At 59.6% G+C, this 26,073-nt stretch overlaps 1 protein-coding gene across 4 annotated transcripts in view; it reads right to left on the reverse strand.

Moving 5' to 3' along the window:
• LOC132837026 (ankyrin-1-like) overlaps positions 1-26,073 on the reverse strand; it is a 262,828-nt gene that overhangs the window by 81,940 nt on the left and 154,815 nt on the right. For 3 of the 4 annotated variants that reach the window (XM_060856674.1, XM_060856675.1, XM_060856673.1), the window contains exons 10-19: positions 13,475-13,672; positions 12,265-12,363; positions 9,592-9,690; positions 7,963-8,061; positions 6,827-7,024; positions 6,050-6,148; positions 4,817-4,915; positions 3,591-3,788; positions 2,999-3,097; positions 1,242-1,340 (exon numbers count right to left, since the gene is read on the reverse strand). In XM_060856674.1, the coding sequence (XP_060712657.1) occupies positions 1,242-1,340; positions 2,999-3,097; positions 3,591-3,788; positions 4,817-4,915; positions 6,050-6,148; positions 6,827-7,024; positions 7,963-8,061; positions 9,592-9,690; positions 12,265-12,363; positions 13,475-13,672 (1,287 nt within the window). The remainder of the gene's footprint in view (positions 1-1,241; positions 1,341-2,998; positions 3,098-3,590; positions 3,789-4,816; positions 4,916-6,049; positions 6,149-6,826; positions 7,025-7,962; positions 8,062-9,591; positions 9,691-12,264; positions 12,364-13,474; positions 13,673-26,073) is intronic. The other variant, XM_060856676.1, reaches the window with a different exon arrangement.

Raw genomic sequence — 26,073 nt, forward strand, 5'->3', positions numbered from 1 at the left:
GGTACATACACACACAAACACAGAGCAAGGTTCAGGTACACACACACAGAGCAAGGTTCAGGTATACACACACACACAGAGAAAGGTTCAGGTATACACACACACACACACACACACACACACAGAGCAAGGGTCAGGTACACACACACACAGAGCAAGGGTCAGGTACACACATATACACACACACACACAGAGCAAGGTTCAGGTACACGCACACACACACACACACAAACAGAGCAAGGGTCAGGTACACACACACACAGAGCAAGGTTCAGGTAGACACACACACACAGAGCAAGGTTCAGGTACACACACAGACACACACACATACAGATCAAGGGTCAGGTACACACACACACACACAGAGCAAGGTTCAGGTATATATACACACACACACACTCACAGCAAGGTTCAGGTACGCACACACACAGAGCAAGGTTCAGGTACACACACACACAGAGCAAGGTTCAGGCATATACACACACACACAGAGCAAGGTTCAGGTATATACACACACACACACACACACACACACACACACACACAGAGCAAGGTTCAGGTATACAGACACACACTCACAGCAAGGTTCAGGTACACACACACACAGAGCAAGGTTCAGGTACACACACACACACACACAGAGCAAGGTTCAGGTACATACACACACACACACAGAGCAAGGTTCAGGTATATATACACACACACACACTCACAGCAAGGTTCAGGTACGCACACACACAGAGCAAGGTTCAGGTACACACACACACAGAGCAAGGTTCAGGCATATACACACACACACAGAGCAAGGTTCAGGTATACACACACACACACACACACAGAGCAAGGTTCAGGTATACAGACACACACACACACACACTCACAGCAAGGTTCAGGTACACACACACACAGAGCAAGGTTCAGGTATACACACACACACACACACAGAGCAAGGTTCAGGTACATACACACACACACACAGAGCAAGGTTCAGGTATACACACACACACACACACACACACACACACACACACAGAGCAAGGTTCAGGTATACAGACACACACACACACACACTCACAGCAAGGTTCAGGTACACACACACACAGAGCAAGGTTCAGGTATACACACACACACACACACAGAGCAAGGTTCAGGTATACACACACACACACACAGAGCAAGGTTCAGGTATACACACACACACAGGAGAGCAGGACCCAGGAGGGAGAGAATCGTCCCTGTACCTTGGTTTTGGAATTGACGTTAGCTTTGTGCTGGAGCAGGAACTTCACCATGTTGATGTTGCCGTAGTGACAGGCCACGTGCAGTGGCGTGTATCCGCTCTGGAACAGAGACACAGAGAGAGAGTGAGAGAGGTGTTTGACCCTGCCTGGCCACAAACGCCAACGTGCAGTGTGTACATGAGCTATCACAGAGTGTACACACACACACACCTGTTCCAAGCAGGGGAGCCTCCAGGCAGCATCTGTCCGACCTTTCACCAAGTTGAAAATTGACCCTGCCCCCCCCAAGTTCCACAAGGCCAGGAGAAAGCCATTCGGCCCATTCCCTTTCCCTGACTGACCCAACACCCCACCAATCCGTGTGGTGTGTGAGATGACCCCACCGTGTGGTACGGAGCTGTTTTGTCAGATCCACTCAGGCCTCAGGTGTCTGCCCTCCTGTCACTCTCTTCGCAACTGGACCAGAGCAACACCGGAGAGACACAGGCCCTCTGACCCACCAAGCTTGTGCTGACCCATGACATTTTTCTAAACTAAAACCCTTTTGCCTCTGTGTGATCCATATCCCTCCCATCTCTGCCTGTTTATGTATCCATCGTGATGCCTCTTAAACATTGTTACTGCGTCTGCCTCCATCACTTCCTCTGGCAGCACATTCCAGGAATTTACCACCCTCTCTGTTAAAAAAAGCTTATGTCTAACATCTCCTTTCAACTTTCCCTCTTTTACCTTCAACCTATATCCTCCAGTAACTGACATTTTTTACCCTGGGAAAAAGACTTCGACTATCCACTCTATCTGTCTCTCTCATGATTTTGTCAACTTCTATCAGGTCGCCCCTCAGCCTCTAACATTCAAGTGAAAACAAACTGAGTTTGTCCAATCTCTCCTCATTGCTAATGTCCTCCAAACCCAGCAATGTCCCGGTAAACTGTTCCTGTAACCTCTCTAAAGCCTCCACATCATTCTCGTAGTGCGATAACACAATATTCCTCACGTTGCAGAACTAAAGTAGTCTACAGCTACAACATGACTTGCCAATTTTTATCGTCTATGTCCCGCCTGTTGAAGGTCAGCATGTTATCTGCCTTCTTGACCACCTTATCCACTTCTGTCACACTTTCAGGGAACAGTGGACCGGTACGCCCATATCCTTCTCTATGGTGATGCTACCGAGGGTTCTGCCATTGAGTGGGCATTTCCCTCCTGTATCAAACTTTCCAAAATGCATCTGTGCTATCTGCAGCTCTGCCTAACTTTGTACCATCGACAAACGTCCTAATCAGACTACCGACATGCTCCTCAATGTCAGCGACAGACATTATAAACACGAGCCAGGAGATCCCACCATGGGGGTCCCACTCCCACATGTGCACCCCCCACAGCACTGACGGCAGAAAAGCTGCACCCCACAAACACACCAACTCTCCAATCACAGCAAGGGACACACTCAACCATGAGGCCACTCAGCCTGCCGCCCCCTCCTGGCTCTCGGGCAACATGATGAGCCCCTCATGTTCCCGTAACCGCGGGAACCACGTGCTCTACTGTAAACAAGGGGGAAGGGGGAGGGAGAGGACGAGGAGAGAGGGGGGGAGGGAAAGGGAGAGGACGAGGAGATAGGGGGGGAGGGCGAGGGCGAAGGGGCGAGGGGCCGAAGGCGAGGGCGAGGGAGAGGGAGAAGAGGAGGAGGAGGAGGAGGAGGCCGTGTTGGGGTGAATTCCCCCCTCACCAATTCCTTCCCCCCGCGGTGTTACCCTGGTAGTTGACTCCATCGATGCTCCATGGTCCGTCAGTAACTCAGCGACTGGCACTTGGTCCTCCTGGGCCACTAGATGTAACGCTGTCAGGCCATTCTGGGGGAAACACACACACACACACACAGAGGGATAGGAGGAATCAGCACCAACAGATCACCCCTGGACCAACAGTCAATACCTCCGTCAGTGTTCATCCACTCGACCCCTGCATTTGCATAGCAGCAACCCCAATGCCAAACAGACCCTCCAGTGCTCCCTGCCCCCTCCCCCTGCCCCCCCCCCCCCCCTCCCCCCATCCTCTGTCCCCTCCTCACTGTCCCCCCCATTCCCCTGTCCCCTCCCCCTGTCCCCTCTCCCCTGTCCCCCCCCCCCCCCTGACTCCTATCCCCTATCCCTCTCTGTCTCTCCCCTCCTGTCCCTGTCCCCCTCTCCCTCCCCCCGTCCCCTATCCCTCCCCGTCTCTCCCCTCCTGTCCCTTTCCCCACCATCCCCTATCCCCCTGTCCCCTGTCCCATCTCCCCGTTCCCCCTCTCCCCTGTTCCCGTCCCCCTGGCCCCCCCCCTCCCGGTGTGTGAGAGTCCTGCTGTACCTTGCTGCTGAGGTTAACGGTGGCTCGGTGCTGCAGTAGTAACGCTGTCATGTCGAGGTGACCGTCCTGTGCAGCCAGGTGTAATGGGCTGACTCCCTGGAAGGACTCACTGTCAGCCGATGCTCCATGTTCCAGCAGCGCCGTGCCAATGCCCACCTGGTTCTGTTTGGCCGCAATGTGTAACGGTGTGTACCCATTCTGGAAGGGGCACAGACAATCAGGCACACAGGGGACGGGGGGACAGGGGCAGGGGGGAACTGCTACAGCTCAGGGAGATCTCTCTCTCACACACACACACACACACTCTCTCTCTCTCACACACTCACTCACACACTCACTCCCACCCTCACTCACACACTCACTCCCACCCTCTCTCTCTCACACACTCACTCTCTCTCTCACACACACACTCCCTCTCTCTCTCACACACACACTCCCTCTCTCTCTCACACACACACTCCCTCTCTCTCTCTCACACACACTCCCACTCTCTCTCTCACACACACTCCCACTCTCTCTCTCACACACACTCCCACTCTCTCTCTCACACACACTCCCACTCTCTCTCTCACACACACTCACTCCCTCTCTCTCTCGCACACACACTCACTCCCTCTCTCTCTCGCACACAGTCACTCCCACTCTCTCTCTCTCACACACTCAATCCCACTCTCTCTCTCTCTCACACACACACTCCTACTCTCTCTCTCACACACATTCACTCCCACCCTCTCTCTCTCACACACATTCACTCCCACCCTCCCTCTCTCACACACACAGTCACTCTCTCTGACACACACACACACACTCCCACCCTCTCTCTCTCTCACACACAGATACAGACACAGACATTACAGTGGCTCAGTGGTGGGTGAGCCCTGCTGCCTCCTGGCAGGATGGACCGGGTTCGATTCCAGCCTCGGGTGACTGTCTGTCTGTCTGTGTGGGGGGAGTTTGCACACTCTCCCCCTGTCTGCATGGGTTTCCTCCAGGCTCTCTGGCTTCCTCCCACAATCCCAAAGATGTGTAGGGGGTAGGGGTGTTTGCCTGGAGAGGGGAGTGTACGAGCTGGGTGGAGGAAAGGGTTTGTCTGCAGTGACCGCTCGCTGGGCACTAACGGGGACCTTCCAACCCTGACAGCAATGCTTCCCCCACGGCCATGCCATCTCGGGGGAACCCTCTGTGACTGGTCTCTCTCTGTGTGCCGCCCCCCCCCCCGTGCTTACCCAAGCTGCAGAGTGGGGTGAAGCCTGATGTTTCAGTAACAGCTCCGCAATGTCAGCGTTATCATGGTGGACAGCCACATGGAGAGGGGTCAGGCCATTCTGTCGGATACAAACAGGGTTAAGTACAGGAAAGCAAGGAGGCCTCTCCCCTCACCATCAACACACACACTCGAGCTCCCAGTCTCAGACCCACAGCCATGCGGTCCTCAACTCCCTTCCCAGAGAGCTCTCTCGCCAGCCCTCCATCCAGAAAACACCCGTATCTCTGTGTGTCTGGGTCTGTGTGTCTCACCAACATATGTGTGTGTGTCTGTGTACACATGATGGAGTGCGGGTGTCTCACAAGGGTGTCCCCCTGACAGAGAGGGATCCATGGGGGCGTGTGTGTGTCAGAGAGTGTTTGAAAGCGTGTCAGAGATCCATATGGATATAAGATGTGAGATGTGTGTGTTGGCGCACGCCAGAGTGAGTGAGAGTGAACGAGAGACACTGAGAGAGAGAGAGAGAGAGAGAGTGTGCGCACAAATGTGCATGCGAGAGACAGAGAGATACAGAGAATGTGTGCGTGTCACAGTGTGTGTATGTGAGACAGAGTGTGTGTGTGTGTGTGTGTGTGTGTGTGTGTGTGTGTGTGTGTGTGTGAGAGAGAGAGAGAGACAGAGACAGAGACAGAGACAGAGACAGAGAGACAGACAGAGAGTGAGAGCGAGAGATAGAGACAGAGAGAGACAGAGAGAGAGAGAGAGAGTGTCAGCAGTGTCACTCAGAGTGTGCCCTGGCTGTGTTGGGTCACTCTGCTGCAGAGCTGAAGGCAGTGCGAAAGAACATTTGGTGATCCACGGCTTTCTCCCGCTGAAACAGAGGCAAGCCTTTCTCAGCCAGGAGGGCACGTGGGACCCCACGCCCCTGTCCCTGCCTCAGGCTGCTCTGCTTCCTTCCCACAAGGTCAACGGGAGGAGGTGAGAGCAGGTCAACACCAGGCCCTGGCTGGTCACTGACTCTCTGCTCCAGTGCACTCTGCAGGGTCGTGTCTGAGAGGGAGGGAGAGGAGAGAGAGAGAGAGAGGGAGGGAGAGAGAGATAGGAGAGAGAGAGAGAGGGGGAGGGAGAGACAGGAGAGAGACGAGACGAGAGAGAGAGAGAGAGAGAGACAGGAGTGAGGGAGAGAGAGACAGGACAGAGAGAGAGAGGGAGGGAGGGTGAGCGTGAGGCTGTTGTTGTTGCTGGTGTTTACCTTCCCAGCACTGTTTGGCTCTGCGCCGCGCTGCAGTAACACCTCAGCCATCCGGAACCTTCCGTACTTGGCAGCCATGTGGAGAGGGCTGAATCCTTTCTGGAACATGTCCACAGACAGCATCAGACAGTGATCACCTCCCTCCCCCCCCCCCCAGTGACCCCTCACTCTCCTCGCTCAGGACCGGACTCCCCTCTGACCCAGGCCTGGTCAGTCCTGTCCAAACCCCCACTCCGTGCCCAGGGGGTTTGGCGGGGAGGGAAGAGTGGGAAATGGCGGTGGGCCTGGAGTCACGTGGAGGATGGTGATTCGGGCCCCCCATCGCCGTCCCTGGCTCTCCCTGCGGCAAACCCGGGTTTGAGGTCGCGGGGAGGGTCTCGCTTGGTTGGCAGTGGGATTCCGGTCCCCCCCAGCCCCCCTCCTCGGGCCGTCAGGGTGGGGACGGTGCTCCAGACATGACCAGGCCCGAATGCCCACCCAGAGCCCCTCACCCAGCTCCCCCTCCCCACCCCCACCCCTCGGGCTGTGAGGGTGGGGATGGTGCTCCAGACATGACCAGGCCCGAACGCCCACCCAGAGCCCCTCACCCAGCTCCCCCTCCCCACCCCCTCGGGCCGTGAGGGTGGGGACGGTGCTCCAGACATGACCAGGCCCGAACGCGCACCCAGAGCCCCTCACCCAGCTCCCCCTCCCCACCCCCCTGTGACAGGGCGTGCGTCGAACCACCCTCAGTCCGAGTGATGCCACACGGAGACCCTTTCCCGCCCACTTCCTTACCTTGGTCATGTGAGTGAGCAAGGCCCCCCGGTCCAGCAGGACCTCGGCCACGCCCAGGTGGCCCTCCCGGGATGCCATGTGCAGGGCGGTGTGGCCGGTGCTGCTGACCGAGTGCAGAGAGGCCCCGTGCTCCAGGAGCAGCCTGACAACCTCCAGGTGACCCAGCCGGGCTGCACAGTGCAGGGGGGTCTGATCGTCCTGAAGGGGGAAGAGGAGGCCGGGTCAACGCAACACAGCGACAAATCCCCTCCCCCTTTCCCCCCAGCTCAGTCTTCGACCCTCTGTCTACATCCCCCCTCCCAACCCACCCGAAAGCATTGAGGGAGCCATCACTCAAACCCATCCACACTCTGACCCTCACTCCCATGAATCATAGAGGTGTACAGCAGCGGAAACAGACCCTTCGGCCCAACCCGTCCATGCTGACCCAGATATCCCAACCCAATCGAGTCCCACCTGCCAGCACCCGGCCCATATCCCTCCAAACCCTTCCTATTCATGTCCCCATCCAAATGCCTCTTTCATGTTGCAATTGTACCAGCCTCCACCACATCCTCTGGCAGCTCATTCCATACATGCACCACCCTCTGTGTGAAAAAGTTGTCCCTCACTCCACGCATTGGTTGAACATTCTCTCCCCAATAGGTGAGCCCAGTCTGCAGATTCCACGGGGAATCTCACATCTTCCAAATGAAAAGCCGAGCAGTGGACAAAGAGAAAAGCATCAACTGGCAAATCACACACACACAGGCAGACACACACACAGACACACACAGGCAGACACACACACACACACACCCAGCCTGACAATGGGACAGTGATGGGCTGGGACACACACACACACAGGCAGGCAGACGGACAGACAGAGAGAGACACACACACACCCAGCCTGACAATGGGACAGTGATGGGCTGGGACACACACACACACACACACACACACACACCCAGCCTGACAATGGGACAGTGATGGGCTGGGACACACACACACAGACACAGCCTGACAATGGGACAGTGATGGGCTGGGACACACACACACTCACCCAGCCTGACAATGGGACAGTGATGGGCTGGGACACACACACACACACCCACCCAGCCTGACAATGGGACAGGGATGGGCTGAGGGACACTCACCTTGGCTTTAGCGTCCACGTGGGCGTTGTTATCGAGGAGGAAGCGTGCGACCTCAGTCTGCCCAGCTCTGGCCGCCATGTGTAATGGGGTCTCCACTTTCTGCATCAAGGTAACCAGGAGAGAACGTGCTGAGAGTGACCAACACCGACCAACAAACCTCACCCGTGCTGACAGAGCGGCCAGCTGATGGGGCTAAGGGCTGCTGTCTGCTCAGGGAGGGCAGCTTACCCCTGTCCAAGGGGGAGAGAACACCTCCCCTTCACACCCACCCACCATCACCCTCCCCAATCCCAACACCTCCCCCCCCCGCTCACTCACCAATGCCAACCACAATGGTGGCCCCCCTCCTGAATCCAGGCTGGCTCCCAGACACAGGGCTGGGCTGGGTGGGACGGTGGGGGGAGGGAGGGAGGGAGCAAAGGGTTTGAGTTTGGACCAAGCCAGCGTTGGAGGCTACCATTACTCCCACTACCTCGGAGATGCCTCCCTGCTCCCTCAACCTCCAGGGGGAGGGAGTCAACGTGAGCCAATGGCCTGATGTGTCAAAGGCCGAGGCTTTACCTGGAGGGGTGGTGGGGAGGAGTGTGGGTCATTCCCATCAACCCCTGGGGGATGGGCAACTGGGGAATGGGAGATAAGGGGCCTATTCCATGGAAACGAGCTGCTCTCACAGTGCAGGGCAGGGAGTGGGCATCCCGCTGTTGCCCAGACTGGCACTGCAGATTGGGGGAGGAGGGAGGGAGGCAACACGGTCAGGTACAAAGGGGAGGGGGTCACTCAGTCCCACCGAGGGTGGGACCCTGGGCCCCGAAAAGCAAGCGAACTCCCCAAGGTGGGGGACTGGGACATCCCTCTGAGGGGGGTCAGTTGGTTGGTGGGTGGGACATGGATTGGACGGACAGATATCTCCCAGGGCAGGTGGATAGCTCAGGTTACAGACTGCAGCTAATCCCAGGCAGCTCTGTTCCCAAGGAGACACAGAGGGGGAGAGGGGGGAGAGACGGGGGAGAGAGAGACACAGAGAGAGAGAGAGAGAGAGAGAGAGACAGAGAGACACAGAGAGAGAGAGAGAGACACAGAGAGAGAGAGAGAGAGAGACACAGAGAGAGACGCACACATACAGACAGACAGAGAGAGAGAGAGAGAGACAGAGAGACAGACAGAGAGAGGGAGAGAGAGAGAGACACAGAGAGAGAGAGAGACAGAGAGAGAGAGAGAGAGAGACACAGAGAGACACAGAGAGAGACGCACACATACAGACAGACAGAGAGAGAGAGAGAGAGAGACACACACATTCAGACAGACAGAGAGAGAGAGAGACACACTCAGCAGGAGCATACATGGTCCACCTGAGATATCTCCCATCGAACATGTGACTCTGTAGACGGAAGTGCAAGGAGTGGGGGACCTGCTCTGAGCACGGGAAAGGTGGGGGACACTGACAATGCGGGATGGCCTGGGATTCCCCGGGGATGGAAAGATCCGACTCCACAGTCCCACATGGACACTGAGCCTTGTCGCTGCTCCTGGGATGTCCCCGTTTGGACCGGGTATTGGAGGGTGGGGGGACGCAAGCTCACGGTGAGGGGGAAGGGTCAGGCCTGGCTTCTTCACCAATCAGATACTCACCACACTGGAGACATTTGGAGAGGCACCGTGCTGCATTAAGGTGGTCACAATGTTCAGGTTCCCCATGAAGGCAGCAACGTGCAGCGGGGTCAGCCCTGACTGGAGAGGGAACAGAGTTAGAGACAGGCTGGGACACTCAGGGACAGGGAGAGGGAGAGGGAGAGGGACAGGGAGAGACTCAGGGAGAGGGAGAGGGAGAGGGACAGGGAGAGGGAGAGGGAGAGGGAGAGGGAGAGGGAGAGGGAGAGGGAGAGGGAGGGAGACACAGATAGAGAGGTGGGGACAGACACAGAGAGACAGGGACAGACACAGGGACAGACACAGAGAGACAGGGACAGACACAGATAGAGAGACAGGGACAGACACAGGGACAGACACAGAGAGACAGGGACAGACACAGAGAGACAGGGACAGACACAGGGACAGACACAGAGAGACAGGGACAGACACAGATAGAGAGACAGGGACAGACACAGGGACAGACACAGACAGACAGGGACAGACACAGGGACAGACACAGACAGACAGGGACAGACACAGATAGAGAGACAGGGACAGACACAGGGACAGACACAGAGAGACAAGTGAGAGATCATCCCAATTCTCAGGTGAGTATATCCAAGACAGTGAGAGGGAATGGATCAGCTGAACGACTGCCCAATCTCACAGTCCTGATCGGGGAGGGGGTTGGCGAGGGGAGATTATCACAGATATCCGGCTGGGGGCAGGGGGTCCAGGAATGAATATGGGGTGGCATCGAGTCCATTCTGGGCAGATGGAGCCACACCATGCCCTGCTGCCTCCCACCTACTGTGCTGTCAGTGAGGACAGAGGGGAGAATCTCGGGCATCAGGGTGCCCATCCTGAGGGGTGGGGGGCAGTGGGTAGGCCCTTATTAATCAGGGTGCCAGTCCTGAGGGGTGGGGGGCAGTGGGTAGGCCCTTATTAATCAGGGTGCCCATCGTGAGGGGTGGGGGGCAGTGGGTGGGCCCTTATTAATCAGGGTGCCCATTGTGAGGGGTGTGGGCAGTGGGTAGGCCCTTATTAATCAGGGTGCCCATTGTGAGGGGTGGGGGGCAGTGGGTAGGCCCTTATTAATCAGGGTGCCCATTGTGAGGGGTGGGGGGCAGTGGTTTTCTCTCACTGTGGGTTATGAGAGTCAGCTGCAGCTGGGGCCTTGGCGTTATTGGCTGGACGATCGATGCCCCGCATGCCCACTCTAGGAGGGGTTTCACAGTAGGCCATCCCGGTGCAACGTCCCCCGCTGCCTTCCTGAAGACAGCGTGAGGCCTTGCCCCAGGGGAGGATGGTGAGAGAGCTCAGGGAGGAGCTGAGGGGGGCCTCCTGAGGGTCACAGAGGCGGTGGGAGAGGCTGGGCCGACATCGCGAGCTCTATTTTGAGACGTGCAGAAGCAGAGGGGGTCGAGAGGAGGTTGAGAATTGAGAGGGTTGCTCTCTGAGGAGAGAGTCAGTCGTCCAGGACATACCCCATTAGGATTCAGAACAGCGGGACCAGCAGGGAGTGGGCAGATGTTATCGAAACATATAAAATTACAACGGGAATAGATAAGACGGAAGCAGGGAGGGTGGTCCTACTGGTGAATTCAATTAGAATTCCCTACAGTGTGGAAACAGGCCCTTCGGCCCAACAAGTCCACACCGACCCGCCAAAGAGCAAACCACCCAGAGCCATTCCCCTAGCCCAGATTTACCCCCTGACCAATGCACCTAACACTATAGGTGCACGATAATCCACCCTAACCTGCACATCCCTGAGCACTATGGGTAATTTCCCTTGGCCAATCCACCCGAACCTGCCTCCCTGAGCACTATGGGTAATTTCCCATGGTCAATCCACCCTAACCTGCACATCCCTGAGCACTATGGGTAATTTAGCATGGCCAATCCACCCTAACCTGCACATCCCTGAGCACTATGGGTAATTTAGCACGGCCAATCCACCCTAACCTGCACATCCCTGAGCACTATGGGTAATATAGCATGGCCAATCCACCCTAACCTGCACATCCCTGAGCACTATGGGTAATTTAGCATGGCCAATCCACCCTAACCTGCACATCCCTGAGCACTATGGGTAATTTAGCATGGCCAATCCACCCTAACCTGCACATCCCTGAGCACTATGGGTAATTTAGCATGGCCAATCCACCTGGGTCGGGTCGGTGTTGCAGAGACCGTGATGGGATCAGCCCCGTTGGGACAGTATGGCAGAGCAGGCTGGATGGGGCCTCCTCCTGCCCAGACCCCTCACGATTGCCCCTTTCCCTTCGCCAATGGCAACGGGCAGAATAGGGGCACACAGGAGGCCACTCGGTCCCACCATTTAAATCCGATCACCGGCCCACCGCCCAACTCAGTTTCCTGTCACCCACTTCCTCCCCGAGATGCCAGGAATACGATCCAACTCGTTCTCATCCGAGGTGTTGCCCCCTTCCTTCCCGATCGAGAATTCCACAGGCTCCCCCCGCTGTGACTCCGAGGATCTGTCTCCCCAGGCCAGCCTGACCCCACCAGCACTCCCCACACCCCCCGCCATGCTGTCTGCTCCCGGAATAGCCTGAGCCCAAATCCTTGGAAGTGTGCAAGGGGAGGGAGGTTGCCTCAGCTGCAGTGAGGGGTGGGGTGTCGGACGGGCCTAGCGGACAGGCTTACCTCAGTGACAGACTCGAGAGAAGCACCATGTTTCAGCAGCAGATCCATCACCCGGATGTGATTCTTCTTACAGGCGATGTGTAATGGAGTGAAGCCATTCTGGGGGGGGGGGGAGAGAGAGAGAGAGTGAGGCAGGGGACATGTGTCAGGTGACCAGACATGACCGTGGGGTGACGGAGCCAATGCCAAGGCACAGTGGCTCATGGCAGAGGGTTCTGAGGAGCTACAGCGCAGGGGGGCGTTCAGGGAGCACTGTCCCAGAGTGAGACCATGACTCCCAGGGGGGTCAAGACCAGCAGAAACTGTTCGTTAGGTCCCCTCGCACTCCCATCCTCCAAGGGGAAGGCACAGTGTGAAGTCCAGCACAATCTCAGCCCTCCAGAACATTCCGCACAGACATACACCCACACCAACAGGCACACGCCCAACACACACACACACACACACACACACACAGACATAGAGACAGAGACACACACACACAGAGACACACCACACATGCACACAGAGACACAGGCACACAGCACACACACACAGACACACACCACGCACACACAGATACCCCTCCACACACAGACATAGAGACAGAGAGACACGCACACAGAGACACACCACACACGCACACAGAGACACACCACACATGCACACAGAGACACAGGCACAGCACACACACACACAGACACACACACAGATACCCCTCCACACACAGACACAGAGACAGAGACAGACGCACACAGAGACACACACACACACACACGGACACGGACACACACACACAGACACACACAGAGACACACCACAGAGACACACACATAGACACCCTCCCTACTCCAACCCGTGTATTCCAGGTGACCCTGCGACTAGGGTCAGAGGTGGTGAGGAGGACATATGCCCTAGGGCGTTCACAGTGCCAATCCGACAGAGACAATGGCGTTCCCAGACCCGGGAGCACACAGGAATGTCCACCACATCACATGGAGAGAGCCATGAGGACACCAGGCCCGGTACATGAGGAACATCACAAAGTGAGAGGAGAGTTCGAGCAACGCAGAGAGAGGAGAGAGAGAGCGAGAGAGCGCGAGGGAGAGGGAGGGAAGAGAGCTGCAGACATCGAGGAGGACAGGCCAAAGGCATGGATCCCGAATGGGCTCCATCCCGTTGGGATTGCCACAGGCACGAGAGCAAGACATAGGCATGCAGCACGACTAACCAATGCCCTGGCGCTGGCCTTGGCTCCTTTGTCCAGCAGGAGGCGTGCCACCTTGTGGTGCCCGTAGTGAGAAGCCACGTGGAGAGGGGTCAGGTTATCCAGGGTCACATCGTCAATCTCTGCATCGTACTGAAGCAAGAGGCGGACACAGTCCAGGTGCTCACCCTGAGAGGCCATGTGGATAGGAGAGAGGCCATTCTGCAGCAGACAGCAGGCAGCAGGCAGAGGGGAACAGGCAAGCAGAGAGAGAGAGATTAGAGAGGGGGGGCACGCAGAGATCGGGGGGGGGGGGGGACACACAGAGAGATCAGGGAGGGGGGACACACAGAGAGAGATCAGGGAGGGGGGACACAGAGAGATCAGGGAGGGGGGACACACAGAGAGATCAGAGAGGGGGCATGGAGAGATCAGGGAGGGGGGACACAGAGAGAGATCAGAGAGGGGGCATGGAGAGATCAGGGAGGGGGGACACACAGAGAGATCAGAGAGGGGGCATGGAGAGATCAGGGAGGGGGGACACAGAGAGAGATCAGGGAGGGGGGACACACAGAGAGATCAGAGAGGGGGCATGGAGAGATCAGGGAGGGGGGACACACAGAGAGATCAGAGAGGGGGCATGGAGAGATCAGGGAGGGGGGACACACAGAGAGATCAGAGAGGGGGCATGGAGAGATCAGGGAGGGGGGACACACAGAGAGATCAGAGAGGGGGCATGGAGAGATCAGGGAGGGGGGACACACAGAGAGATCAGAGAGGGGGCATGGAGAGATCAGGGAGGGGGGACACACAGAGAGATCAGAGAGGGGGCATGGAGAGATCAGGGAGGGGGGACACACAGAGAGATCAGAGAGGGGGCATGGAGAGATCAGGGAGGGGGGACACACAGAGAGAGATTGGGGGGGGGCACGGAGAGATCAGGGAGGGGGGACACACAGAGAGATCAGAGAGGGGGCATGGAGAGATCAGGGAGGGGGGACACAGAGAGATCAGAGAGGGGGACACAGAGAGAGAGATTGGGGGGGCACGGAGAGATCAGGGAGGGGACACACACAGAGAGATCAGGGAGGGGGGACACACAGAGAGATCAGGGAGGGGGGGACACAGAGAGAGATCAGGGAGGGGGGACACAGAGAGAGATCAGGGAGGGGGACACAGAGAGAGATCAGGGAGGGGGGACACAGAGAGATCAGGGAGGGGGACACAGAGAGAGATCAGGGAGGGGGACACAGAGAGAGATCAGGGAGGGGGGGACACAGAGAGAGATCAGGGAGGGGGGACACAGAGAGAGATCAGGGAGGGGGGACACAGAGAGAGATCAGGGAGGGGGGACACAGAGAGAGATCAGGGAGGGGGGAACACAGAGAGATCAGGGAGGGGGGGACACAGAGAGATCAGGGAGGGGGGACACAGAGAGAGATCAGGGAGGGGGGACACAGAGAGAGATCAGGGAGGGGGGACACAGAGAGATCAGGGAGGGGGGAACACACAGAGATCAGGGAGGGGGGAACACAGAGAGAGATCAGGGAGGGGGACACAGAGAGAGATCAGGGAGGGGGGAACACAGAGAGATCAGGGAGGGGGGGACACAGAGAGAGATCAGGGAGGGGGGGACACAGAGAGAGATCAGGGAGGGGGGACACAGAGAGATCAGGGAGGGGGGACACACGAAGAGATCAGGGAGGGGGGGCACGCAGAGATCAGGGAGGGGGACACAGAGATCAGGGAGGGGAACGCAGAGAGAGATCGGGGGGGACACAGAGAGAGATCAGGGAGGGGGGGACACAGAGAGAGATCAGGGAGGGGGGAACACAGAGAGATCAGGGAGGGGGGACACAGAGAGAGATCAGGGAGGGGGGACACAGAGAGAGATCAGGGAGGGGGGACACAGAGAGATCAGGGAGGGGGGACACAGAGAGAGATCAGGGAGGGGGTGACACAGAGAGATCAGGGAGGGGGGGACACAGAGAGAGATCAGGGAGGGGGGACACAGAGAGAGATCAGGGAGGGGACACACAGAGAGAGAGATCAGGGAGGGGGGACACAGAGAGATCAGGGAGGGGGGACACAGAGATCAGGGAGGGGGGACACACAGAGAGATCAGGGAGGGGGGACACAGAGATCAGGGAGGGGGGACACAGAGATCAGAGAGGGGGGACACAGAGAGAGATCAGGGAGGGAGGACACACAGAGAGATCAGAGGGGGACACACACAGAGAGATCAGGGAGCGGGGACACACAGAGAGAGATCAGGGAGGGGGGCACACAGAGAGATCAGGGAGGGGGGCACACAGAGATCAGGGAGGGGGGACACAGAGAGAGATCAAGGAGGGGGGACACAGAGAGAGATCAGGGAGGGGACACAGAGAGAGAGAGAGATCAGGGAGGGGGCATGGAGAGATCAGGGAGGGGGGACACAGAGAGAGATCAGGGAGGGGGGGCTCACAGAGAGATCAGGCAGGGGGGACACAGAGAGATCAGGGAGAGGGGACACAGAGATGTCTGGGTCTGGGGGGCAGTATGATCTGGGATACGGTGGGGTACAGTGATCTGGTGCACGGTGGGGTACGGCGATCTGGGAGACGGTGGGGTACGGTGATCTGGGAGACGGTGGGGTACGGTGATCTGGGAGACGGTGGGGGACGGCGATCTGGTGCACAGTGTTGTACGGTGATCTGGGATACGGTTGGGCACGGCGATCTGGTGCACGGTGATCTGGGATACGGTGGGGTACGGTGTTCTGGGAGATGGTGGGGTACAGCGATCAGGGAGATGGTGGGGTACAGTGATCTGGGAGACAGTGGGGTACGGCGATCTGGGAGACGGTGCAGCACGGTGATCTGGTGCACGGTGGGGTACGGTGATCTGGTGCACGGTGGTGTACGGTGATCTGCGATACGGTGGAGTACGGTGATCTGGGAGACGGTGGGGTACAGCGATCTGGTGCACGGTTTATGTATGGTGATCTGGTGCACGGTGATCTGGGAGACATTGGGGTACGGTGATCTGGGATACAGTGGGGTATGGCGATCTGGTGCACGGTGGGGTACGGCGATCTGGTGCACGGTGGGGTACGGCGATCTGGGAGACGGTGGGGTACGGTGATCTGGGAGACGGTGGGGTACGGCGATCTGGGAGACAGTGGGGTATGGTGATCTGGGATGCGGTGGTGTACGGTGATCTGGTGCATGGTGGTGTACGGCGATCTGGGAGACGGTGGGTTACGGTGATCTGGGAGACGGTGGGGTTCGGCGATCGGGCAAACGGTGGGGTACGGCGATCTGGGAGACGGTGGGGTACGGCGATCTGGTGCACAGTGTTGTATGGTGATCTGGGATGCAGTGGTGTACGGTGATCTGGGAGACGGTGGGGTACGGCGATCGGGGAGACGGTGGGGTACGGCGATCTGGTGCACGGTGGGGTACGGTGATCTGGGAGACGGTGGGGTACGGCGACCTGGGAGACGGTGGGGAACGGCGATCTGGTGCACAGTGTTGTACGGTGATCTGGGATACGGTTGGGCATGGCGATCAGGGAGATGGTGGGGTACGGCGATCTGGGAGACTGTGGGGCACGGTGATCTGGGAGACAGTGGGGTACGGCGATCTGGGAGACGGTGCAGCACGGTGATCTGGTGCACGGTGGGGTACGGTGATCTGGTGCATGGTGGTGTACGGCGATCTGGGAGACGGTGGGTTACGGTGATCTGGGAGACGGTGGGGTTCGGCGATCGGGCAAACGGTGGGGTACGGCGATCTGGGAGACGGTGGGGTACGGCGATCTGGTGCACAGTGTTGTATGGTGATCTGGGATGCAGTGGTGTACGGTGATCTGGGAGACGGTGGGGTACGGCGATCGGGGAGACGGTGGGGTACGGCGATCTGGTGCACGGTGGGGTACGGTGATCTGGGAGACGGTGGGGTACGGCGACCTGGGAGACGGTGGGGAACGGCGATCTGGTGCACAGTGTTGTACGGTGATCTGGGATACGGTTGGGCATGGCGATCAGGGAGATGGTGGGGTACGGCGATCTGGGAGACTGTGGGGCACGGTGATCTGGGAGACAGTGGGGTACGGCGATCTGGGAGACGGTGCAGCACGGTGATCTGGTGCACGGTGGGGTACGGTGATCTGGTGCACGGTGGTGTACGGTGATCTGCGATACGGTGGAGTACGGTGATCTGGGAGACGGTGGGGTACAGCGATCTGGTGCACGGTTTATGTACGGTGATCTGGTGCACGGTGATCTGGGAGACATTGGGGTACGGTGATCTGGGATACAGTGGGGTACGGCGATCTGGTGCACGGTGGGGTACGGCGATCTGGGAGACGGTGGGGTACGGCGATCTGGGAGACGGTGGGGTACGGCGATCTGGGAGACGGTGGGGTACGGCGATCTGGGAGACAGTGGGGTATGGTGATCTGGGATGCGGTGGTGTACGGTGATCTGGTGCATGGTGGTGTACGGCAATCTGGGAGACGGTGGGTTACGGTGATCTGGGAGACGGTGGGGTACGGCGATCTGGTGCACAGTGTTGTATGGTGATCTGGGATGCAGTGGTGTACGGTGATCTGGGAGACGGTGGGGTACGGCGATCGGGGAGACGGTGGGGTACGGCGATCTGGTGCACGGTGGGGTACGGTGATCTGGGAGACGGTGGGGTACGGCGACCTGGGAGACGGTGGGGAACGGCGATCTGGTGCACAGTGTTGTACGGTGATCTGGGTTACGGTTGGGCATGGCGATCAGGGAGATGGTGGGGTACGGCGATCTGGGAGACTGTGGGGCACGGTGATCTGGGAGACAGTGGGGTACGGCGATCTGGGAGACGGTGCAGCACGGTGATCTGGTGCACGGTGGGGTACGGTGATCTGGTGCACGGTGGTGTACGGTGATCTGCGATACGGTGGAGTACGGTGATCTGGTGCACGGTTTATGTACGGTGATCTGGTGTACGGTGATCTGGGATACAGTGGGGTATGGCGATCTGGTGCACGGTGGGGTACGGCGATCTGGGAGACGGTGGGGTACGGTGATCTGGGAGACGGTGGGGTACGGTGCTCTGGGAGAAGGTGATCTGGTGCGCGGTGGGGTACGGCGATCTGGGAGACGGCGGGGTATGGTGCTCTGGGCGACGGTGGGATACGGCGATCTGGGAGACGGTGGGGTATGGTGATCTGGTGCACGGTGGGGTACGGCAATCTGGGAGACGGTGATGTGGTGCGTGGTGGGGTACGGCGATCAGGGAGACGGTGGGGTACAGCGATCTGGGGGACGGTGGGGTATGGCGATCTGGTGCACAGTGGGGTACCGCGATCTGGCAGACGGTGGGGTACGGTGATCTGGGAGACAGCGGGGTACGGCGATCGGGTGCACGGTGGGGTACGGTGATCTGGGAGACGGTGAACTGGGAGGTGGTGGGGTACGGCGATCTGGGAGGTGGTGGGGTACGGCGATCTGGTGCGCGGTGGGGTACGGCGATCTGGAAGACGGTGGGGTATGGTGATCTGGTGCACGGTGGGGTACGGCGATCTGGGAGACGGTGGGGTACGGCGATCTGGGAGACGGTGGGGTACAGCGATCAGGTGCACGGTGGGGTACGGCGATCAGGTGCACGGTGGGGTACGGTGATCTGGGAGACGGTTGGGCACGGCGATCTGGTGCACGGTGATCTGGGATACGGTGGGGTACGGTGTTCTGGGAGATGGTGGGGTACAGCGATCAGGGAGATGGTGGGGTACGGCGATCAGGGAGATGGTGGGGTACAGTGATCTGGGAGACAGTGGGGTACGGCGATCTGGGAGACGGTGCAGCACGGTGATCTGGTGCACGGTGGGGTACGGTGATCTGGTGCACGGTGGTGTACGGTGATCTGCGATACGGTGGAGTACGGTGATCTGGGAGACGGTGGGGTACAGCGATCTGGTGCACGGTTTATGTACGGTGATCTGGTGCACGGTGATCTGGGAGACATTGGGGTACGGTGATCTGGGATACAGTGGGGTATGGCGATCTGGTGCACGGTGGGGTACGGCGATCTGGGAGACGGTGGGGTACGGTGATCCGGGAGACAGTGGGGTACGGTGATCTGGGATGCGGTGGTGTACGGTGATCTGGTGCATGGTGGTGTACGGCGATCTGGGAGACGGTGGGTTACGGTGATCTGGGAGACGGTGGGGTTCGGCGATCGGGCAGACGGTGGGGTACGGCGAGCTGGGAGACGGTGGGGTATGGCGATCTGGGAGACGGTGAGATACGGTGATCTGGTGCACCGTGGGGTACGGTGCTCTGGTGCACCGTGGGGTACGGCATTCTGGGAGAAGGTGGGGTACGGCGATCTGGTGCACGGTGGGGTACGGCGATCTGGTGCACCGTGGGGTACGGCGATCTGGTGCACGGCGTGGTACGGAGATCTGGTGCAGGGTGGGGTACGGCGATCTGGGATACGGTGGGGTACGGTGATCTGGGAGAAAGTGGGGTACGGTGATCTGGGAGGTGGTGTGGTACGGTGATCTGGTGCATGGTGTGGTACGGTGATCTGGTGCACGGTGGGGTACGGCGATCTGGTGCATGGTGGGGTACGGCGATCTGGTAGACGGTGGGGTACGGCGATCTGGTAGACGGTGGGGTACGGTGATCTGGTGCACGGTGGGGTATGGTGATCTCGGAGGCGATAGGGTACGGCGATCTGGGAGACGGTGGGGTACGGCGATCTGGGAGACGGTGGGGTACGGTGATCTGGTGCACGGTGGGGTACGGCGATCTGGGAGACGATGGGGTACGGCGATCTGGTGCACGGTGGGGTACGGCGATCTGGTGCACCGTGGGGTACGGCGATCTGGTGCACGGCGTGGTACGGAGATCTGGTGCAGGGTGGGGTACGGCGATCTGGGATACGGTGGGGTACGGTGATCTGGGAGAAAGTGGGGTACGGTGATCTGGGAGGTGGTGTGGTACGGTGATCTGGTGCTTGGTGAGGTACGGTGATCTGGTGCACGGTGGGGTACGGCGATCTGGTGCACGGTGGGGTACGGCGATCTGGGAGACGGTGGGGTACGGTGATCTGGTAGACGGTGGTTTACGGCGATCTGGTAGACGGTGGGGTACGGTGATCTGGTGCACGGTGGGGTATGGTGATCTCGGAGGCGATAGGGTACGGCGATCTGGGAGACGGTGGGGTACGGCGATCTGGGAGACGGTGGGGTACGGTGATCTGGTGCACGGTGGGGTACGGCGATCTGGGAGACGATGGGGTACGGCGATCTGGTGCACGGTGGGGTACGGTGATCTGGTGCAGGGTGGGGTACGTCGATCTTGGAGATGGTGGGGTACGGTGATCTGGGAGTTGGTGGGGTACGGCGATCTGGTGCACGGTCGGGTACGGCGATCTGGTGCACAGTGGGGTACAGCGATCTGGGAGACGGTGGGCTACGGTAATCTGGGAGACGGTGGGCTACGGTAATCTGGGAGACGGTGGGCTACGGTAATCTGGGAGACGGTGGGCTACGGTGATCTGGTGCAGGGTGGGGTACGGCGATCTGGGAGACGGTGGGGTACGGTGATCTGGGAGAAAGTGGGGTACGATGATCTGGGAGGTGGTGTGGTACGGTGATCTGGTGCATGGTGTGGTACGGTGATCTGGTGCACGGTGGGGTACGGCGATCTGGTGCACGGTGGGGTACGGCGATCTGGGAGACGGTGGGGTACGGCGATCTGGTAGACGGTGGGGTACGGCGATCTGGTAGACGGTGGGGTACGGTGATCTGGTGCACGGTGGGGTATGGTGATCTCGGAGGTGATAGGGTACGGCGATCTGGGAGACGGTGGGGTACGGCGATCTGGGAGACGGTGGGGTACGGTGATCTGGTGCACGGTGGGGTACGGCGATCTGGTGCACGGTGGGGTACGGTGATCTGGTGCAGGGTGGGGTACGTCGATCTTGGAGACGGTGGGGTACGGCGATCTGGGAGTTGGTGGGGTACGGCGATCTGGTGCACGGTCGGGTACGGCGATCTGGTGCACAGTGGGGTACGGCGATCTGGTGCACAGTGGGGTACAGCGATCTGGGAGACGGTGGGCTACGGTAATCTGGGAGACGGTGGGCTACGGTAATCTGGGAGACGGTGGGCTACGGTGATCTGGTGCAGGGTGGGGTACGGCGATCTGGGAGACGGTGGGGTACGGTGATCTGGGAGAAAGTGGGGTACGGTGATCTGGGAGGTGGTGTGGTACGGTGATCTGGTGCATGGTGTGGTACGGTGATCTGGTGCACGGTGGGGTACGGCGATCTGGTGCACGGTGGGGTACGGTGATCTGGTGCACGGTGGGGTACGGCGATCTGGGAGACGATGGGGTACGGCGATCTGGTGCACGGTGGGGTACGGCGATCTGGTGCACCGTGGGGTACGGCGATCTGGTGCACGGCGTGGTACGGAGATCTGGTGCAGGGTGGGGTACGGCGATCTGGGATACGGTGGGGTACGGTGATCTGGGAGAAAGTGGGGTACGGTGATCTGGGAGGTGGTGTGGTACGGTGATCTGGTGCTTGGTGTGGTACGGTGATCTGGTGCACGGTGGGGTACGGCGATCTGGTGCACGGTGGGGTACGGCGATCTGGGAGACGGTGGGGTACAGTGATCTGGTAGACGGTGGGGTACGGCGATCTGGTAGACGGTGGGGTACGGTGATCTGGTGCACGGTGGGGTATGGTGATCTCGGAGGCGATAGGGTACGGCGATCTGGGAGACGGTGGGGTACGGCGATCTGGGAGACGGTGGGGTACGGTGATCTGGTGCACGGTGGGGTACGGCGATCTGGGAGACGATGGGGTACGGCGATCTGGTGCACGGTGGGGTACGGTGATCTGGTGCAGGGTGGGGTACGTCGATCTTGGAGATGGTGGGGTACGGCGATCTGGGAGTTGGTGGGGTACGGCGATCTGGTGCACGGTCGGGTACGGCGATCTGGTGCACAGTGGGGTACGGCGATCTGGTGCACAGTGGGGTACAGCGATCTGGGAGACGGTGGGCTACAGTAATCTGGGAGACGGTGGGCTACGGTAATCTGGGAGACGGTGGGCTACGGTGATCTGGTGCAGGGTGGGGTACGGCGATCTGGGAGACGGTGGGGTACGGTGATCTGGGAGAAAGTGGGGTACGGTGATCTGGGAGGTGGTGTGGTACGGTGATCTGGTGCATGGTGTGGTACGGTGATCTGGTGCACGGTGGGGTACGGCGATCTGGTGCACGGTGGGGTACGGCGATCTGGGAGACGGTGGGGTACGGCGATCTGGGAGACGGTGGGGTACGGCGATCTGGGAGACGGTGGGGTACGGCGATCTGGGAGACGGTGGGGTACGGTGATCTGGTGCACGGTGGGGTATGGTGATCTCGGAGGTGATAGGGTACGGCGATCTGGGAGACGGTGGGGTACGGTGATCTGGGAGACGGTGGGGTACGGTGATCTGGTGCACGGTGGGGTACGGCGATCTGGTGCACGGTGGGGTACGGTGATCTGGTGCAGGGTGGGGTACGTCGATCTTGGAGACGGTGGGGTACGGCGATCTGGGAGTTGGTGGGGTACGGCGATCTGGTGCACGGTCGGGTACGGCGATCTGGTGCACAGTGGGGTACGGCGATCTGGTGCACAGTGGGGTACAGCGATCTGGGAGACGGTGAGCTACGGTAATCTGGGAGACGGTGGGCTACGGTAATCTGGGAGACGGTGGGCTACGGTGATCTGGTGCAGGGTGGGGTACGGCGATCTGGGAGACGGTGGGGTACGGTGCTCTGGGAGAAGGTGATCTGGTGCGCGGTGGGGTACGGCGATCTGGGAGACGGTGGGGTATGGTGATCTGGGAGACGGTGGGGTATGGTGATCTGGGAGACGGTGGGGTATGGTGATCTGGTGCACGGTGGGGTACGGCGATCTGGTGCACGGTGGGGTACGGCGATCTGGGAGACAGTGGGGTACGGTGATCTGGCACACGGCGGGGTACGGTGATCTGGTGCACGGTGGTGTACGGTGATCTGCGATACGGTGGAGTACGGTGATCTGGTGCACGGTTTATGTACGGTGATCTCGTGTACGGTGATCTGGGATACAGTGGGGTATGGCGATCTGGTGCACGGTGGGGTACGGTGCTCTGGGAGAAGGTGATCTGGTGCGCGGTGGGGTACGGCGATTTGGGAGACGGTGGGGTATGGTGCTCTGGGCGACGGTGGGTACGGTGATTGGGGAGACGGTGGGATACGGCGATCTGGGAGACGGTGGGGTATGGTGATCTGGTGCACGGTGGGGTACGGCAATCTGGGAGACGGTGATGTGGTGCGTGGTGGGGTACGGCGATCAGGGAGACGGTGGGGTACAGCGATCTGGGGGACGGTGGGGTACGGCGATCTGGTGCACAGTGGGGTCCCGCGATCTGGCAGACGGTGGGGTACGGTGATCTGGGAGACAGCGGGGTACGGCGATCGGGTGCACGGTGGGGTACGGTGATCTGGGAGACGGTGAACTGGGAGAAGGTGGGGTACGGCGATCTGGGAGACGGTGGGGTACGGCGATCTGGAAGACGGTGGGGTACAGTGATCTGGTGCACGGTGGGGTACGGTGATCTGGTGCACGGTGGGGTACGACGATCTGGTGCACGGTCGGGTACGGCGATCTGGGAGACAGTGGGGTACGGTGATCTGGCGCACGGTGGGGTACGGTGATCTGGTGCATGGTGGGCTTCGGCGATCTGGGAGAAGGTGGGGTACGGCGATCTGGGAGACGGTGGGCTACGGTGATCTGGCGCACGGTGGGGTACGGCGATCTGGGAGAAGGTGGGGTACGGCGATCTGGGAGACGGTGGGCTACGGTGATGTGGTGCAGGGTGGGGTACGGCGATCTGGGAGAAGGTGATCTGGTGCACGGTGGTGTACGGCGATCTGGGAGACGGTGGGGGACGGTGATCTGGGAGACGGTGGGCTACGGTGATCTGGGAGACGGTGGGTACGGTGATTGGGGAGACGGTGGGGTACGGTGATCTGGTGCACGGAGGGGTATGGTGATCTTGGAGACGGTGTGGTACGGCGAACTGGGAGACGGTGATTTGGTGCGTGGTGGGGTACGGCGATCTGGGAGACGGTGGGTACGGCGATCTGGGAGATGGTGGGGGACGGCGATCTGGGGGACGGCGGGGTACGGTGATCTGGGAGAAGGTGGGGTAAGGCGATCTGGTGCACGGTGGGGTACGGTGATCTGGTGCAGGGTGGGGTACGGCGATCTGGTACATGGTGAGGTACAGCGATCTGGTGCACGGTGGGGTACGGCGATCTGGAAGACGATGGGGTATGGCGATCTGGTGCACGGTGGGGTACGTCGATCTTGGAGACGGTGGGGTACGGTGATCTGGTGCACGGTGGGGTACGGCGATCTGGGATTTGGTGGGGTACGGTGATCTGGTGCACGGTCGGGTACGGTGATCTGGTGCACAGTGGGGTACGACGATCTGGGAGACGGTGGGGTATGGCGATCTGGGAGACGGTGAGGTACGGTGATCTGGTGCACCGTGGGGTACGGCGTTCTGGGAGAAGGTGGGGTACGGTGATCTGGTGCACGGTGGGGTACGGCGATCTGGTGCACCGTGGGGTACGGCGTTCTGGGAGAAGGTGGGGTACGGCGATCTGGTGCACGGCGTGGTACGGAGATCTGGTGCAGGGTGGGGTACGGCGATCTGGGATACGGTGGGGTACGGTGATCTGGGAGAAAGTGGGGTACGGTGATCTGGGAGATGGTGTGGTACGGTGATCTGGTGCACGGTGGGGTACGGCGATCTGGGAGACGGTGGGGTACGGCGATCTGGTAGACGGTGGGGTACGGTGATCTGGTGCACGGTGGGGTATGGTGATCTCGGAGGCGATAGGGTACGGCGATCTGGGAGACGGTGGGGTACGGCGATCTGGTAGACGGTGGGGTACGGTGATCTGGTGCACGGTGGGGTACGGTGATCTGGTGCAGGGTGGGGTACGTCGATCTTGGAGACGGTGGGGTACGGCGATCTGGGAGTTGGTGGGGTACGGTGATCTGGTGCACAGTGGGGTACGGCGATCTGGTGCACAGTGGGGTACAGCGATCTGGGAGACGGTGGGCTACGGTAATCTAGGAGACGGTGGGCTACGGTGATCTGGTGCAGGGTGGGGTACGGCGATCTGGGAGACGGTGGGCTACGGTGATCTGGTGCACAGTGGGGTACAGCGATCTGGGAGACGGTGGGGTACGGTAATCTGGCGCACGGTGGGGTACGGCGATCTGGGAGAAGGTGGGGTACGGTGATCTGGCGCACGGTGGGCTACGGCGATCTGGGAGAAGGTGGGGTACGGTAATCTGGGAGACGGTGGGCTACGGTGATGTGGTGCACGGCGATCTGGAGAAGGTGGGGGACGGTGATCTGGGAGACGGTGGGGGACGGTGATCTGGGAGACGGTGGGCTACGGTGATCTGGTGCAGGGTGGGGTACAGCATCTGGTGCACGGTGGGGTACGGTGATCTGGGAGACGGTGGGCTACGGTAATCTGGGAGACGGTGGGTACGGTGATTGGGGAGATGGTGGGGTACGGTG

This window comes from Hemiscyllium ocellatum, chromosome 48 (assembly GCF_020745735.1).
Source record: "Hemiscyllium ocellatum isolate sHemOce1 chromosome 48, sHemOce1.pat.X.cur, whole genome shotgun sequence".
Classification (NCBI taxonomy): Eukaryota; Metazoa; Chordata; class Chondrichthyes; order Orectolobiformes; family Hemiscylliidae; genus Hemiscyllium; species Hemiscyllium ocellatum.